General features: G+C 34.4%; 1 protein-coding gene across 2 annotated transcripts in view; it reads left to right on the forward strand.

Moving 5' to 3' along the window:
• Positions 1–15,303, forward strand: part of LOC123711750 (transmembrane protein 184B) — a 33,134-nt gene extending 17,831 nt beyond the window's left edge. The window contains exons 4-8 of one of the 2 annotated variants that reach the window (XM_045664490.1): positions 3,578–3,804; positions 8,137–8,338; positions 8,848–9,083; positions 10,602–10,686; positions 13,434–15,303. In XM_045664490.1, the coding sequence (XP_045520446.1) occupies positions 3,578–3,804; positions 8,137–8,338; positions 8,848–9,083; positions 10,602–10,686; positions 13,434–13,582 (899 nt within the window). In that variant the 3' untranslated portion in view covers positions 13,583–15,303. Of the gene's footprint in view, positions 1–3,577; positions 3,805–8,136; positions 8,339–8,847; positions 9,084–10,601; positions 10,687–11,781; positions 13,017–13,433 lie in introns of those variants that run through there. The other variant, XM_045664491.1, reaches the window with a different exon arrangement.
• The last annotated feature ends 315 nt before the right edge of the window (positions 15,304–15,618 follow it).

Below are 15,618 nucleotides of genomic sequence, written 5' to 3' on the forward strand. Positions count from 1 at the left end.
TTATTCTTTCGTGTCACGGTATTAAGGCTAACTAAAACCACATTAAGGAGAAACGAAGTTCGCGGGGGCAGCTAGTATATTTATATACCTTTAAATTTTCACATTACAACATTTACTACGCAGTATGCATACTTTCACTAGAGTATCTAGCGAATGATGACCTTATCTTTATCATTGAATCACTGAGATGCTCTGAGGTAAACTAGTTATGATTTGACTCATTAAAATCTATTCATAATATAATTTATACTTATATGAAAGTCAGTAGTCTCAAAGAGCGTAGTACGGACGAGAAGGACTGGTATGAAACTCTATTTTCTTACCCTCACACTTTTAATTTTTTTTTTCGTCATCATGCTCCTCATCGCATGTTAAGACAGACAAATATTGGAATTAAATAAAAATTAATTAATACATAAAAATAAGGAAACTTGGCCACGATTGTAATTTTTTACGTTTTTCGTCGTGTTTGATATTCAAAATTTAATTTAATTAGTTAAAGAGTTCATTATTATAACGTGCTATTCAGTTTTTGTAGTAGCTCGCGGTTTTAGTTTAAAAAATGAAATCGTAATATATTTAGAACAGTTTGAACTAAAGCAAGTCATTACAGTCAAAATCTGTTTAACGACATCGAAGAGACTACCTACTCATATTTGGTCGTAAATTACCGATAGTCGTTACAGTTGACGTTGTTATTAAGTACCTAATACATAGAATTCAGCCGGGATCGTTCATGTTGGTCAATATAACCGGTATGTTGTTCTAAACGATTTCGTAAACGGTTTTGACTGTGATTACATTATAAATTAATAAATATATGAAAAGAAAACGCTCGTCTTAGATTTCACTTCGTCGCACATTACGTAATGCATTTTGCTTAGTAAATAGATACATAGAAACGATAATTCCATGTACTGTTTACTTGGCACGCCTTGAAACGGTACATAGCTTACATATGGGTCAAAATGGCGATATCGTGTATACTGTAATCAACTAATGGGTATGTGTTAATTCAATGCATAACAAACAGCCGAGGAATGTGAAATTAATTTTTCAATACCGGCACGTTTTTTTTAAACTTTTATTATTGTTTAAACATTATAAATAAACTAAGCGTACTAAAACACCAGAAACCATTAAGGGACCGCAGTCTCCGAAGGGTACACCACACTACAATTTCAATAAATACAAAAATCAAGACAAAGGCATAGAATAAAATGTTTATATACCATGTACGTATAACATATATATGTGTATGTGGTGTATAGTTATTGATATTTACAATGGGATACATCAAATAGATCCCATACTTTAGGTAGCAGTTATTAAAAAAAATATATATATTATACTGTCACGAGCTAGGGGATCGGAATTTATGAACACAAATTATTCGTAGTAATGCACTTATAACACACAAAAACAGTCACTAATTACCAAATTATGCACACTTCAGACAGTACTTTATCACTTCACTTTAGGCACACTTTATCGCTTCGGTGTTTATCTCTTGATATCCCATTCAAAACTAAACTTAACTGGTCGCGTTTCGGCTCGCTTATATTTCCCTGGGAATAATTCTAAACAATATTCGAGTACCCTCTAGGCGGCATTATTACTGAGTAGCGATTGCCCAATTCTAAAACGTCCGTACTCTTTGTCTCTTTCGCACATTGCTCCGTCCTTGTCGTACGGCGTTCTAGAGTGCCCAGTCAGGCACGAGAAGGTTCCGATCTTCTCTCTCTCTCTCTCGTATCACTTCGTCCTTGTCCCACGCCTAGAAAGTTCGGTCTAGAATATTCCTCCATCAAAGGGTAATATCCCTAGGCCTGAAAACGGGTTTCCTGAAAACTGCACCACTCCACTAGACATATTCTGAAACTGACTGAAAAAATGTTTCAGCTTCCTGAAAACTAGGGTAACATTATGCAAATTACAATTGTTTTATATGTGGTCCCCTCCCTGAAACCCTCTCCTGAAACGGTCAGAAATCATATTTCAGCCTGCAGAAAAGTTCTCTAAGTAGTGGAAAAATCTATAAACCGTCTTCGTAACAATACTAACCTAACCGAACAATATTAATAATAGGTTTTTTGGACAGCTCCGGCGCTGCGGGATATGCAGCCGCTCCGCCCTTGCGTACCAAAGCAAAGGCATTTTATTCAAGCCCTAAGGCGTGCGGAGGCTTGCATAATGCCTTTGCTTTGTTACAGCGGGTGGGGGCTGCTCTTCCTCTGCGCCTGCGATTTTTTATAAGGCAGACAAGACCACGTGGGTAGTGGGGTGCTCTGACTCGGTTTTGAGTACTTTGTTTGTGAGACGTTGTTTTGTGACGTTTGAGTATCACTTAACATCAGGTGAGCCTCCTGTCCGTTTGCCTGTTCTATAAAAACTTCACATTAACACTTCTTCCAGAAAACCCAGACGTACATAGTCATTATTTCAATTAATTATAATTTATCAAAGTATCGTCCAAAACGAATATAAGTATTATAACACATATATATAATAATAATAGTAACCCTTTAATGTTAAAATGTATATTTTAACTAAAATGCGCCCCCTGTCCGTGAGAAGGCCTCCTCCAATTTTTTCCACCCTTATTTATTTTGTGCTATCGCTATCCAATTTCTACCAGCTACCCTGTCGATCCCATCGGCCCATCGCTCTATATAAGTAACAAATATTCCTTGTTTACATTCACTATCAGTTCTCAAATCAAGTCCTTGGAGCGGATGAGAAGTACTGGCAAGGAACTCTCTTGACGCTCTTATTAATCGCCTATTGATATTGATAATCGCATAAAATTTCGCTCTAGAAATACTTAAATTTTCCTTAGTCTCTCGAAATGCCAAATGAAGTATTGGCTTGGTCAAATGTTGTTAGGATTCTTTCCCATTTGGAGTTGTTAGGTGTTAGGTTCCCAATAATGTACTCTAACAATACAATTTCATATACACATTCTAAAGGAAGGGGGAGAATTACGACCGCCTGTCTCCTGCCTCCCACGTTGTCCACACTTTGACGTGATGGCTCCATCATACCCCCGCCATATTATGATGTGTACAATAATAATATGGCGTTTATTTCATTGTGCACACGTCGAACAAATATAGATTATCTACCGTCATGAAATTTTATATTTTAAGTAATCCAGTATGCAAACTACAAACAAGTTATACAATCTTGTATGTTTGAGGTTGCAGGGGTTGTCTTTGAATCTACTCAACCGATTGTCAAAATTCTTTTATCCATAGAAACGTTGTGAAGGCTAGAGTTAACCCGAGTTATATATATGCCTAATTAAAAAAAGACTTTGTGGTTGGATTTTCAAAATAAATTAAGAGACCGAACCGAACGAAAACGTCTCTTACGCTACCTATATATTATTTATGATGACCTACAAAAATGTCAACGAATTACCACCATTTCCATATATTTTCACCAATATATGGAATGATTCATGAGGAAGGTTTAGAATTTTTCAAGTTTTACGAGTCATGGTTTCCCGCGCGAAGCCGTGGCAGTGTTACATACAACTGTCTGCTATATGTATCAATAAATAATAATTTTCCAGCGTTCGTGATCTACAGCTTCCTCTCGCTATGCTACGAGTACCTTGGTGGTGAGGGGAACATTATGTCAGAGTTACGTGGCAGGCCCGTACGAGCGTCATGTGTCAACGGCACCTGTTGCCTCAGCGGAGCCACGTACACCATCGGATTCCTGCGATTCTGCAAACAGGCGACGCTTCAGTTCTGTTTGATCAAGCCAGTCTGCGCCTTCGTTATAATATTCTTACAGGTATTTAAACTTTTTATCATCCCGTTTCCGTGACTTTGTGATAATAAACCAGAATTTCCTGGCCAAAACCTATGGCTATCGGGAAGAATTGAAGGTTAATCACTTGCATTAAACTTTTTTTTTTAAATAAAATAGGGGGGGCAGGAGGCTCACCTGATGGTAAGTGATACCGCCGCCCATGGACACTCTCAATGCCAGAGGGCTCGCGAGTGCGTTGCCGGCCTTTTAAGAATTTGTACGCTCTTTTCTTGAAGGACCTGTACATGTAGTAGTAGTAGTGTATCTTTACATGTAGTAGATTATATGTTCTTTCGTTTGTTCATCTCCATTACTAAAAGACAGACAGGACATATAGGATACAATTGTGAATGTCCTTTCAAACAAAGAATTAACAAATTTATAATTAGTACATTAAATATATATAATACATTAAAAACAAAATCTATTTCGACATCCAACAGTCGACTGTTTTCAATTTTGTAATCAACTCTATAATATTGCCGAAATCAATTATTAATATAAAGGAATTCTTTGATCGGCGTTTTGTGATAGGAACTTGTAATTAGCTTATCTTTATTGCAGCCATCTTTCATGATAAGAGAAAATATTAGAATGAAATGCATAGATTTTAACTTTGAACTTTTTTATCTCTACGTTTAGAATTTCATTTCGTGAGATCAGCTATCTCGTCCAAAATCTATTAGTGGTATATTTCGGTATAATATTAGGTCCTTACATATGAAATTGGCGTTTTGTATGTGAGGAACAAAAAGTCTAATATTTTTAAATATAATATATTTAATTAATCAAAGTATGAACCATTGTTTTCTATGCATTTTTGCCATCTCATAGGTAGTTCATTGATCCCTTTACTAAAAAAAAACCAGTCGGACGGGAATCAATAAAATCTGTGAAGGCCTTTTTTCCCTTGCAAGAAGTTGTCCAAAATTCGAAAAATCTCTGTTGGAGCAAGGTCCGGATAGTACGGAGGATGTCTTAGACATTCCAATTGAAGCTCTTCTAATATGGTAGCCGTCTGTTGTGCAGTGTGTGGTCTAGCGTTGTCGTAAAGTAGCAGTGGCGTGGAGCGATTGACCAGCCTAGGTTGTTTAGCCGCTAGTTTTTCCATCATGGTTTGCAATTGCTGACAATAGACATCAGCCGTAATAGTCTGGCCAGATTTGAGAAAACTGCAATGAACAATACCGGCACTAGTCCACCAAACGCTTACAAGTAACTTTTTGGGGTTAATTTTCGCTTGGGGCAGGATTTGGCTGGCTGGCCAGGATCCAACCATTGCGCTGAGCGCTTCCAATTATCGTAAAGAATCCATTTTTCATCACAGGTAATAATTCGGTTGAAAACACCTTCATTATTGTGCCGTTTCAGTAATGTAACGCAACAGTCGACGCGTGTTTGCCGGTTTGCTTCCGTCAATTCGTAAGGTATCCACCTTTCAAGCTTTTTGAATCTTCCCAATTTGCTCCAAGTGAATCTGCACCGCAGCCTGCAGCTTACTTGGACGTGGTTTGCGATCGATCCGCTTCCACAATAACCTTCAATACTTCATTATCAACTTGGGTCTCAGGCCGTCCACGGGGCTTGTTCTGCGGGTTGAAATTTCCAGAACGAAAGCGTTGGAACCAAAAACGAACTGTGTTTTCTTTTGCAACATGACCGCCATACACATCATTCACCCTTCGAGTCGTTTCCGCAGCACTAGTGCCACGGCGGAACTCGTACTCGTAAATAATGCGATACTTTAAGTTTTCCATTTTGTAAAATGAGTGACGCAAACAGAAGAAAATAACAAATGAATGACGGTCCTCGAAGCACAAATACATGAGTAAATAGCTGTACAAATTTGAATTTGGAATTCCTTACCAAAGAGGAGGTATTTGAGGTCAAAGTGGCCAGTACGACAAAACGCCAATTTCATATGTAAGGACCTAATATTTAAAATATATTATAAAATTCCCTAAAGAACTTTCTCCCAAACCTAGTAGTGGCTGACTGGGATAAGCTCTTTTAAAAACAGGTTGGAACATCGTGATTAAAGTGGCCAGTACGAAATACGCCAATTTCATATGTATGGACCTAATATTAGTGAAAATTGCCATTTCAAAAATGTTATGTATATTCATCGGGTCCTCGTCACGAGTTAGAATTAGAGTTAGAAAATACGGGATTCTATATGATTTTTCTCATAATCGACTTACAGCCTTGGCTTGGTCGGGCAAGAACCTTCGATTTTTCTATACTAATATTTTAAAAGCTTATAGCCAGCATGCGTAGCCATGATAGACGGCTAGTTCCATATAAGGCTTCTACATATTGTTCATACATTCAGTGTTATTGTTTGAAAACACGATAAAACAATAACGCTTATCTGTTAATAAAATAGATGGTGGTAATGATTCACAAATTTATGTTTTACATATAATTTAGATTAAATAAGACCACAAAAGAAACATTATACCATTTATATTAGAGATTTTAACGCCATCTTGTCGTGTCAGGTACACAAATTATAGGAAATTGAAACCTAGTGAAAAATAAATTATTATTCCCGCGTAGATCATCATATTAATATATAGTAGGATATACTAGGCAACTGTGGAAGGTGAAGTCGGGTTGGGCAGGCCTTGTACATAACTAGACCGAATCCAGAAGGTACTAGAGAAGAGACAATTCAAAAGTACTCATAACCAACGAGAGTGACTGAGAGTAAGACGATGTTGAATGTCATGTAAGTGATAAAGCTATCTCTACCTACCACTTCGGGGTAAAGGCGTGATGATATAAATAATTAAAATAACCAAATAATGAGCAAGTTATCATTAATTCTTTTCCAACATATTACAGAATTTTTCTAATCGAGTTTAAAAACTTTTTCACAAGCGTTTCGAGGTACACAAAGGACTGACCTACTTTTAGTAGCTTTATAATTCAATGCAATGACATTATATGTCCTAAATATAATTCTAACTGTATTTATGATTCAAATTACGTAATTTATGGTGACTCTTCATTACTGGAGTTTGGCCGTCTTAACATACATTTAATGCATTTTTGTTGGCGGTTTCGGATTTGATTTCCGGTACACAATAGTTTTGTTAGACAAAATGCTAATTGACTAATGAGCATTAAAGTAGATTTGTCTGCCCTTTGCCTTATAGGCTACTCAATATCTAAGTTACTCAGGGAAGCTTCATTCACGCTTCTTTTACTTTATTTACGTCTTGATACTTTTTGCATGTGAGACTTACTTGCACACTGGCTGAATACACAAGTATTTGTTATAAAAAGGTTCTATTTTTTAAAATTATGTATTGAAAAGTATTCTTTTGTATTTGTAATAAGTAACTGTATAGAAAATATGGTAAATTTATCGTATCACGACTCGACCTTAAAACGACTCCATATATTTTGTTTCAATCGCTTTTTACGACTTGTATATAGTTTTAAATAATATGTAGGAGGCGCGTGGCTTTGGACACTTTAAAAAATTTATAAACAACAGACAATTTATAAATATAAATGATATTGTCCAGGGTGTCAGTGAATTGCACTAGGATATGTTAATTAACCTAACCTAGGTTAAAGCAAATTTGTATCTTCTTTTATTCATTTCACAAATTATGATGTTTTAATTAACAATCGGTATACTATTGCCGAGTGATAAAAATATGTATATTTTTTTAACGGGAAATAATTAAATAATAAAAATTTCAAGTTTGTTTGTATAAATGAAAACATTATTAACCACGTTTTTTCATAATTTTTACTTTATGTTTTAGATTCTCTAATCCTTATCAAAACAATAGTGCCTTTGGATTGGTCCGTTTTCACGCGAACTTAGTCTCACGGCGAACAATAAAACAATACTATTTTCCTCATAGTGTTCTTCTATTATCCATTGCTGAAATTTGTCCTTGTTGCTTTTTTTATTGTCCATAGTTTCTCTTAGCTCTACTATTATGGAGTGACACGCGAGAGTAGTGCCTTGCCAACGAACAAAGTTTCATAATTATCGAAGCTGAATACGAATTTCCACCCGTATCACCTCGAGGTCCGTCCCATAGCAGAGGGTTTTTGAAGGCAGATTTTGCTGCGCACCACCACTGTTTGAATATTCCCATTGAAGTATTCTCGAACGAACGACTTAACTTCCAATTTATTAACGCAAAGCCTCCGTGAGTGTGAGAGCCATGAAGGGCGGTTTTAACATCAGATGAACCACCTGCCACCTTAGTTTGCTCGCTGTTGTATAAAAAATACGATGACAACTTATCTGGTCAAATATAGATTAGAATTATATTTTTTTCTCAGTCGGCTGGCCACTACCACGATGGTGATTGGTCCCCAAGCGGTGGTTATATCTACATCACCATCATCTACAACTTCTCGGTCAGTCTGGCGCTGTACAGCCTGTTCCTCTTCCTCGGTGCCACTCGAGAGATGCTGAAGCCTTTTGATCCAGTGCTCAAGTTCTTTACGGTTAAGTCTGTCATCTTCTTGTCCTTCTGGCAAGGTGAGTTTTAATATTTTATTTTGTATAATTAATATTATTGCTTTATTTTTAACGATCTTAAAGATATGTTTTTCGGAGTGACCTGTTTTGATTTTAACTAAAGCTTGATAATATAAAAAAAAAATATATTAACGCTGTCGTTTAAGCTAGAACGTTTGATAGAGAACACTTGTTTTTACCGGATTGAAGCGAAGTATATAAACTTATAATAAGTCACCAGTCACCGTGACCACGCACGCTGTAAAGCACGCGAAACTTCGGAAAAAAATTTAAATAATGTAAAATAATTATAAGTTTATAATAATACATAGCTTCAATCCGGTAAAAAAGATGTTTGCTTTCAATGTGTAAAAGCTATGTTAACAAAAGACAATACTAAAGATCGTTTGATGATTTTGGGCTAATAATTTAATTTTACAATTAATAATACAATTTCTCACAGAATTATTTCGTTTTTCGACACAAAAATTACAAGTACAATCTATATTTTTTTTTACGATATTTTTCAGGTGTGGCCCTCGCTATTCTCGAAAAAGCGGAAGTGATATCACCGATAATAGACGAAAATGGCATCCCCACAACAGCCGGTACGGTATCTGCTGGATACCAGAACTTCCTCATTTGCATCGAGATGTTGGCGGCTGGAGTTGCATTGCGGTACGCGTTCCCCGCGGGCGTATACGCGCACGCACGTCGCGACCCACACAGATCTGTCACTATGCAGTCCATCTCTAGCAGCCTTAAGGTACATTTTTATTTCATTCGTTACTTCGGTACATTGTAATAGTGCCTATAAAATCAATGGCGCTACAACTGCTTACTGCGCTTATAGGTCTGCTTCAGATTTCTGTATCTGTTTCATGATCATTTGTTAATTGAATAGGCAAGTAGGTGATCAGCCTTCTGTGCCTGACACACGCCGTCGTCTTTTTGGGTCTAAAGCAAGCCGGTTTCCTCACGTAGAAAATAGTCAATTGGTGCACAACCGGGGATCGAACCTACGACTTCAGGGGTGAGGGTCGTACGCTGAAGCCACTAGGCCAACACTGCTCCAATAATGCCTATAGACTACAGTATTAATTTAACAAACGTAAAAAACTAACTATATGAAAAACCTAAAAACATTGCGTAGGCCAATAAATACCCAAAATTACAGCTACAGTTAAACCCGTTAAAGACGATCACGCTTAATACGATTTCTCGCATAATACGCCACTTTACGCCAGTTTCTGCAACTTATTATTATTATATATTATTAGACTTATTTTCATACATTTCTTAAAGCTTAATACCATTCGTCATCCCGTTTAATACTATGTAGCTTCTTTGAATCATAGCGAAGCTGCAAAAGTTGAATTATGTTTTTTTAAATTGCTAATGAATTAATATCTTTCTGTCAAACTAAAATAAGTGATTATATTAAATAATGTAATTATAATAACACTACATATTTAATGTAATTTATAAATGTATAAGTAGTTGCCTGGAAGAGATCGCTCGTAAGCGATAAGGCCGCCAGTTGCCCTCCTTTTGATTTAATTATGTTAATTTTTATTTTTATTTTGTAGTGTAACGAAGTGTAAATAAATAAATATAATTTAATACCTTATATACCCAAATTAGAACATAATAATATGTAGTACATATTATTTTCCATATCCCGTATAACACGCTTTCTCGCTTAAGACGCGTTTTTGATAGGGTCCCTGAGAAATCGTCTAAAGCAGGTTTTACTGTATATAAGAAACGGTTAAATCAAACACGTCTCATCGTCACGTCAGATTAGAGCCCATAGTCTGTAAGGTCGCAATTCCAGTCGAAATTGGAAGTTAAGGCATAAGGGCGCAGTTATTGTCAATCAAAGTTCCTGTTTTTGTACAAAGCGTTTTTTATTGAAAATAAACAAACCCCTTATAAAGATTTGCAAAAGTCTTTACAAATTGTAAACATAAAATATACAGTAAAAGAATTTATTTGAAGTGATAACTTTTTTTGGAGGGTAAACCAATTCGTTACGTAACGCGTTACGGCGTAAGTCTGTCTAGCTTCCCTTTCTCTCACGCATACGGCAGCGGTACTCTCTACTCAGTGTTTAGTGTGCGTTAGACGTTTACTGACACACAAACTATCACCGTTTTTGAAAGCGATTAGTGTAAAATATATATTTTATAAACAATATATAACCTTCCTTCACATATCCATATTAACATAATAAACTGATTAAAAAAAATATTAGTATCGAAATTTTAATTTTAATTTTCAGGAGACAATGAATCCAAAGGACATAATGACGGACGCATTCCACAACTTCCACCCTCAATATCAACAGTACACGCAATATAGCTCGGGTGAGTGAGATAGCATGTCCTTATGCGACTTAGACCGAATATACTGATCACAGCTGATGTATATCTGTCTCTGTCACATATTACCAACTTTGTGATAAAGGCACTTACAAAACTATACTTGTCTCTGTCACACATTTCGAACGTTATGATAACCACGCTTTAGAGCGGTATCGTTCTCTGTCGTTGTAAGTTGAAAATACAAAACTACAAGTGTCTCTTTCACACAGTTATTTTTTGTACGCTTATTATTTTCATTTGCCAGTGTCTTAATGTTGATCGATATTGAATGCTATATTTATAATAGTTAATATTTAAGTCCTAATATACGTTTGTTGTAGACTTTGACAACTAAGTTTAATAGTATCATTACCAACATCAAAAGCCAGCTGTAAATGGTTTAGTGCGGTAGTTAAAGCTAGAACATTCTTAAGTAATTTTTGAAACTGGCTAAATTTGCTGTTATAAACTTGAAATTTAATAAAAACTATATCAGTACCTCACTTTTGCTTAAAGTATTTGTTATTTTGCTTTAGTTAAATCTGAGAAAAGATTCTAGACTGCTTTATGTTTCAAAAGGGTTCTAACAGGTAGATTTTGCCCGGGTTCAATATCAATAACCCCAGTCGTAATTGCTACAAGAAAATTCATAGGAAAAGCTAAGCTAAAACAATTTTTTCCTAAATTTCATCTTCGAAGGCTAATAATGTTTTTAAATTTACGTTATACGCACTGTGCGTTACCATAAAGTCATAGACACTAGGAAACATGATTTCGGTTCAAAGTAAAGGTAAAAATAAAGGTAAAGAAAAAGGTACTTTATTTTTAAAAAAAATACTTTCACTTAGCGAAAAAATTTAGAGTAGGTTATTTATGTACGTATGTTATGAAATCATATCAAAATAAGCTATATAAAATAATAGTTTCTAACAATATGTACAATATTATTTACAAAAGTGCAGTTAGGTCGCATTGATGTTACAACATGCATTATGTGACGATTGAATACGTTCACAGATGTAAATAAATTCTAATTTTAAGTAAAAAACCCGTAAAAAAATTGAATGTCTTCATTTGTTTTGGTTTATTTGCTTTCAGATGTCACTTCCCACCTGCCTTATGAGAAACTTTAAGCTCTGCATGAAGTGCATTGCTCGTTGTAAAGTGCCTTTGATACAGACTTCAAACTAATTTCTATAACAAATCGTAATTCGTAACAATATTAAATAGAAAATATTTTTATACAGAATATTGTCTGTTATAATTCTTCTAAACATTTTATCTATGCTAAAAATATTAGTTAATAGTTGGATTCAATTGAAGCCTCTATCAAAGACACAGTTATTGTTTGTTTAACCCTGTTATGTTACTTGTGACTCAATGAAAAATAATAAAAATTTTAAAAAAAAATCTTTAGCTTCAGCAACAGTGTTGCCAGTAACATAATTTCCGCCGAGCATGGAAACTAATCGCAATTACATCAAATCATTAACTGCTCAATTAAATATTAAGTTTATTCCGAAAAAATAATTAAAACTATTAAAATTCAGTGAAATTCTATTTTTCGGTGCTCGGTCATGAGAAACTTAAATAAGATTTAATTTAGCTTTAGAGTTAAAATGGTATCGAGTAGTCCGAATATATAAATGGCCGCATGTATTTATTGTAAATTACGCTTTCATAATAAACGATTCGGACTAATCATTTCCATATTAAAATTCGTACCTTTTTTATACTTGTCTTAGATTAAGGACCGTAGGTGGGCAATAAAAAAAATCTTTTTAATATTTTGCATGGCAACATTGATGCAACAAAACCACAGATTAAAAAATAAAAATTGATTATACACGCATGAAGTCTTGCCTTCCTTCGGTACCCACCCCATATAATAGTTAGTGCGTAATATTTTTTTTATTTCTGTGATTATTGTTTCATATTTTGTTAAAGGATTTAATCCCGTAGTTAAAGCTAGACGAAAACGGATTACAGGTTTTAAAATTTGTTGGGCATTTATCAAATCGCGAATTTTGCCAAAGACAAGAAAAACATACGTTTTTGATTCAAACATCTTTGCATTTATGTCAAAGATGAAGTACGTTTGTGAATTATAAATTCAAGTTTAGGACCTGCGTGTGGACTACCCCATGTCATGTTCTGTGTTCAGCTTTTTCTGGCTTTGTATTTAGCCTTGTATAAATATTATATTAAGTTTTGTATTCAGCTTTTTCATCTAAACGCTTGTAACGAAATTGACATTTTAGGTTAGGTTAAGTCTGTCAAATAGTGTAATGACTTGTTTCTGACATTTCCCTAATAAACGATTCTATCTGTAACATTATTTTATTTAAATTTTCGTCGTTGCGTGGTAAGTTTTATTTTTATTAGATTTTTCGTTGTTTGCTGCATGCCTATGTCGGAATTATTTTGCTTGTTACGTCACTGCATTAAACAACTAGTATCATTAAGAGCTGTGGTTAACATTGCTATTGCTATTAACTGTAAAAAAAGGTGTTCAAAAAAGATTTTAGTAATCTACGTTTATATTAAATTTCCGTAATAAGTTTTTGACACAGATTTTGTTTTAATGTAATATGCGCAGTTTTCCCTTTAGTATTGCTGCTCAGCTTAGATTTCCAAAGTACCAGTGCTTCGAATAAATTTGTCGCAATAAACAAAGCTATATCCGCTCTTAATAGAAAATAGTAAAAATCACTCGTTAACGATTTAACCAGTTGTAACCAATATTATAGTGATGCGTGGAACAGGAACAGGCAAACGAGGTGAAGAAGGCGCCACATTAGCTCCTCGTCCACCGCCACAGAGAGTGGCCACCATCAGTCAGGCTGCTAATTATCACGAAAAAACTACCTTACTCAGCTCTGATGATGAATTCCAGTGAAGTCGTCAAAAGTTAGGCTTTTCTGTCCCCGCCAAGTATTTGCTCGACAAATTATCTGTGCCCATGTGGCGTATTAAATGTTCAAGACACTAATTGCGCTTTATAACGTAACCATTTAAATAAATTAATTAAAAATAATTTAATTCCCGACCACGCCCATACATAATGCTTTTTGTGTATGGATTTTGGCGCGTGGTTAATCTATACCATACACTATTCACCCTCTTTGAATTGTTGACAGATTCATGTTTAGTAAAAATCTTTCAGAAAATTGCAAGCCGTTAAACAACTGCTAGAGTATATTTTAGAAATTTAACAAAACAACTCGTTAAACATGCTGTTTGTACGAGCTTGTCTAAAATCCATGTTGGCGAGTACCGTGTTCAAACTAATAGATCGCTGAACATGCAGTGAAATCGAATTACCGAATCGTTATAAACTAGCCAAACGTTATACTGAGGGTTTAGACTTTTTGACCAACCCAAATGATAATTATAATTACTATTAATCTTTTGTATCCAATTTTTATGTTTAGGAGTATTTTTAAATAATTATTCCACTAAAGGATAAGAATGAAATATTTATTCTCGATTGTTGTTAGTTGTATTGAATGTTGTTTTTTTGATAAAACACCTAATAATTGTAGTACGTAATATAATTTAATAAATATTTATGATATAAGATGGATCGGTACAAGACGACTTTGGCGCGAAATTATTGATATAACGTAGATGTATTTACTAATATTTCAATTAAGATTGTACAAAATATTTATAGACTAGTTTTGCTCTCCCCTAAAACTACATAAAATATGAAGAAAAAAAATGAATCAAATAGATATTATGAAACCAGAGATACCAGTTATTGTACAGAGGAAATAGGCCAATGCCATTTTAACTACGTGTACAGTTTTGTTTCTTTAAAGACTATGCACCCTCCTAGATAGTTAAATTTTGTATTAGCTTTGAAACAACACTGCATTGCTTCGCCGTCCAATTTTAATACTTTCCATTTCTGAACCTATTTTTCAAAATGAACTTCAATGATTTGTCGGATTGCGCGGGTTGTATGTTATCTGTAGATGCAACTTAAATGTAATATTAAGATTAAAATGTGTCAATGACCACGATATTAGGTCTACCTTAAATTTTTAATCCTATAATAGAAATAATATACTTACCAAAGACTTAGTTTTACAATTTAACCTTATCTTTTAATAAATAAGGTTTAAAATATCATGTCGAAATCACGTATAAAATGAACGAAAAATATTTTTTTTGTTTATAGCATAAAATTCAATAATTTCGTTTTCGTAACAAAAAACTAAAACATTCTGCCGCTTTGTATGTCTAATTATGATGATTGAAGTGTGTAATTAATTATCTTGTGGATATAGTACCTTATGTATTTAAATGTAAATAAATACAAATAGATTTGTTATTTAATGGTCCTAGAGAGTGAAATGGCTTTCTGTAATTATTTTAATCACATTTTAACATGTAGCCTAAGATTCACAGATAAATTAAGCGCGTGTGATCAATCCAACTGTCAAATGTTCAAACAGTTTTGACAGTCGCGCGCTTCAACTTGTCTATGAATTTTTAGCCATAGAGTCAATTAAATATTAACTGACGGTAAAAATAAAATGGTATTTAATGTAGAAGAATAACCGCTCTCTGTTCAAAATATGAAATTATTTTTGTAAAAGAAACACTAACTTTTATTTCAGACAATGTTAGTTATTAATGTTTCAGTGTCTTTATAAGAATCTAAATAAAGGATATTTAAATTACTTCGCTTTAGTTTAATTCCCTCGCAGGAGATATCGAAAATGATAACATAAAATATTCTTGTAAAACAGTAGACGAACAGTAGACAACGAACGCTCCTAATAAACTAGGATACAAATTGTCGCTGCCAATCCTCTTTTGTATTCTAGTTCTAAAATTGGGTGACAGAGCTTACCTGAGGTCGAGAAGGAACGTCTTTTTACGTGATTACACTTCAAAATACACTAAGAATTAATAACATTCTCT

The sequence above is a fragment of the Pieris brassicae genome, chromosome 7 (genome assembly GCF_905147105.1).
Source record: "Pieris brassicae chromosome 7, ilPieBrab1.1, whole genome shotgun sequence".
NCBI lineage: Eukaryota > Metazoa > Arthropoda > Insecta > Lepidoptera > Pieridae > Pieris > Pieris brassicae.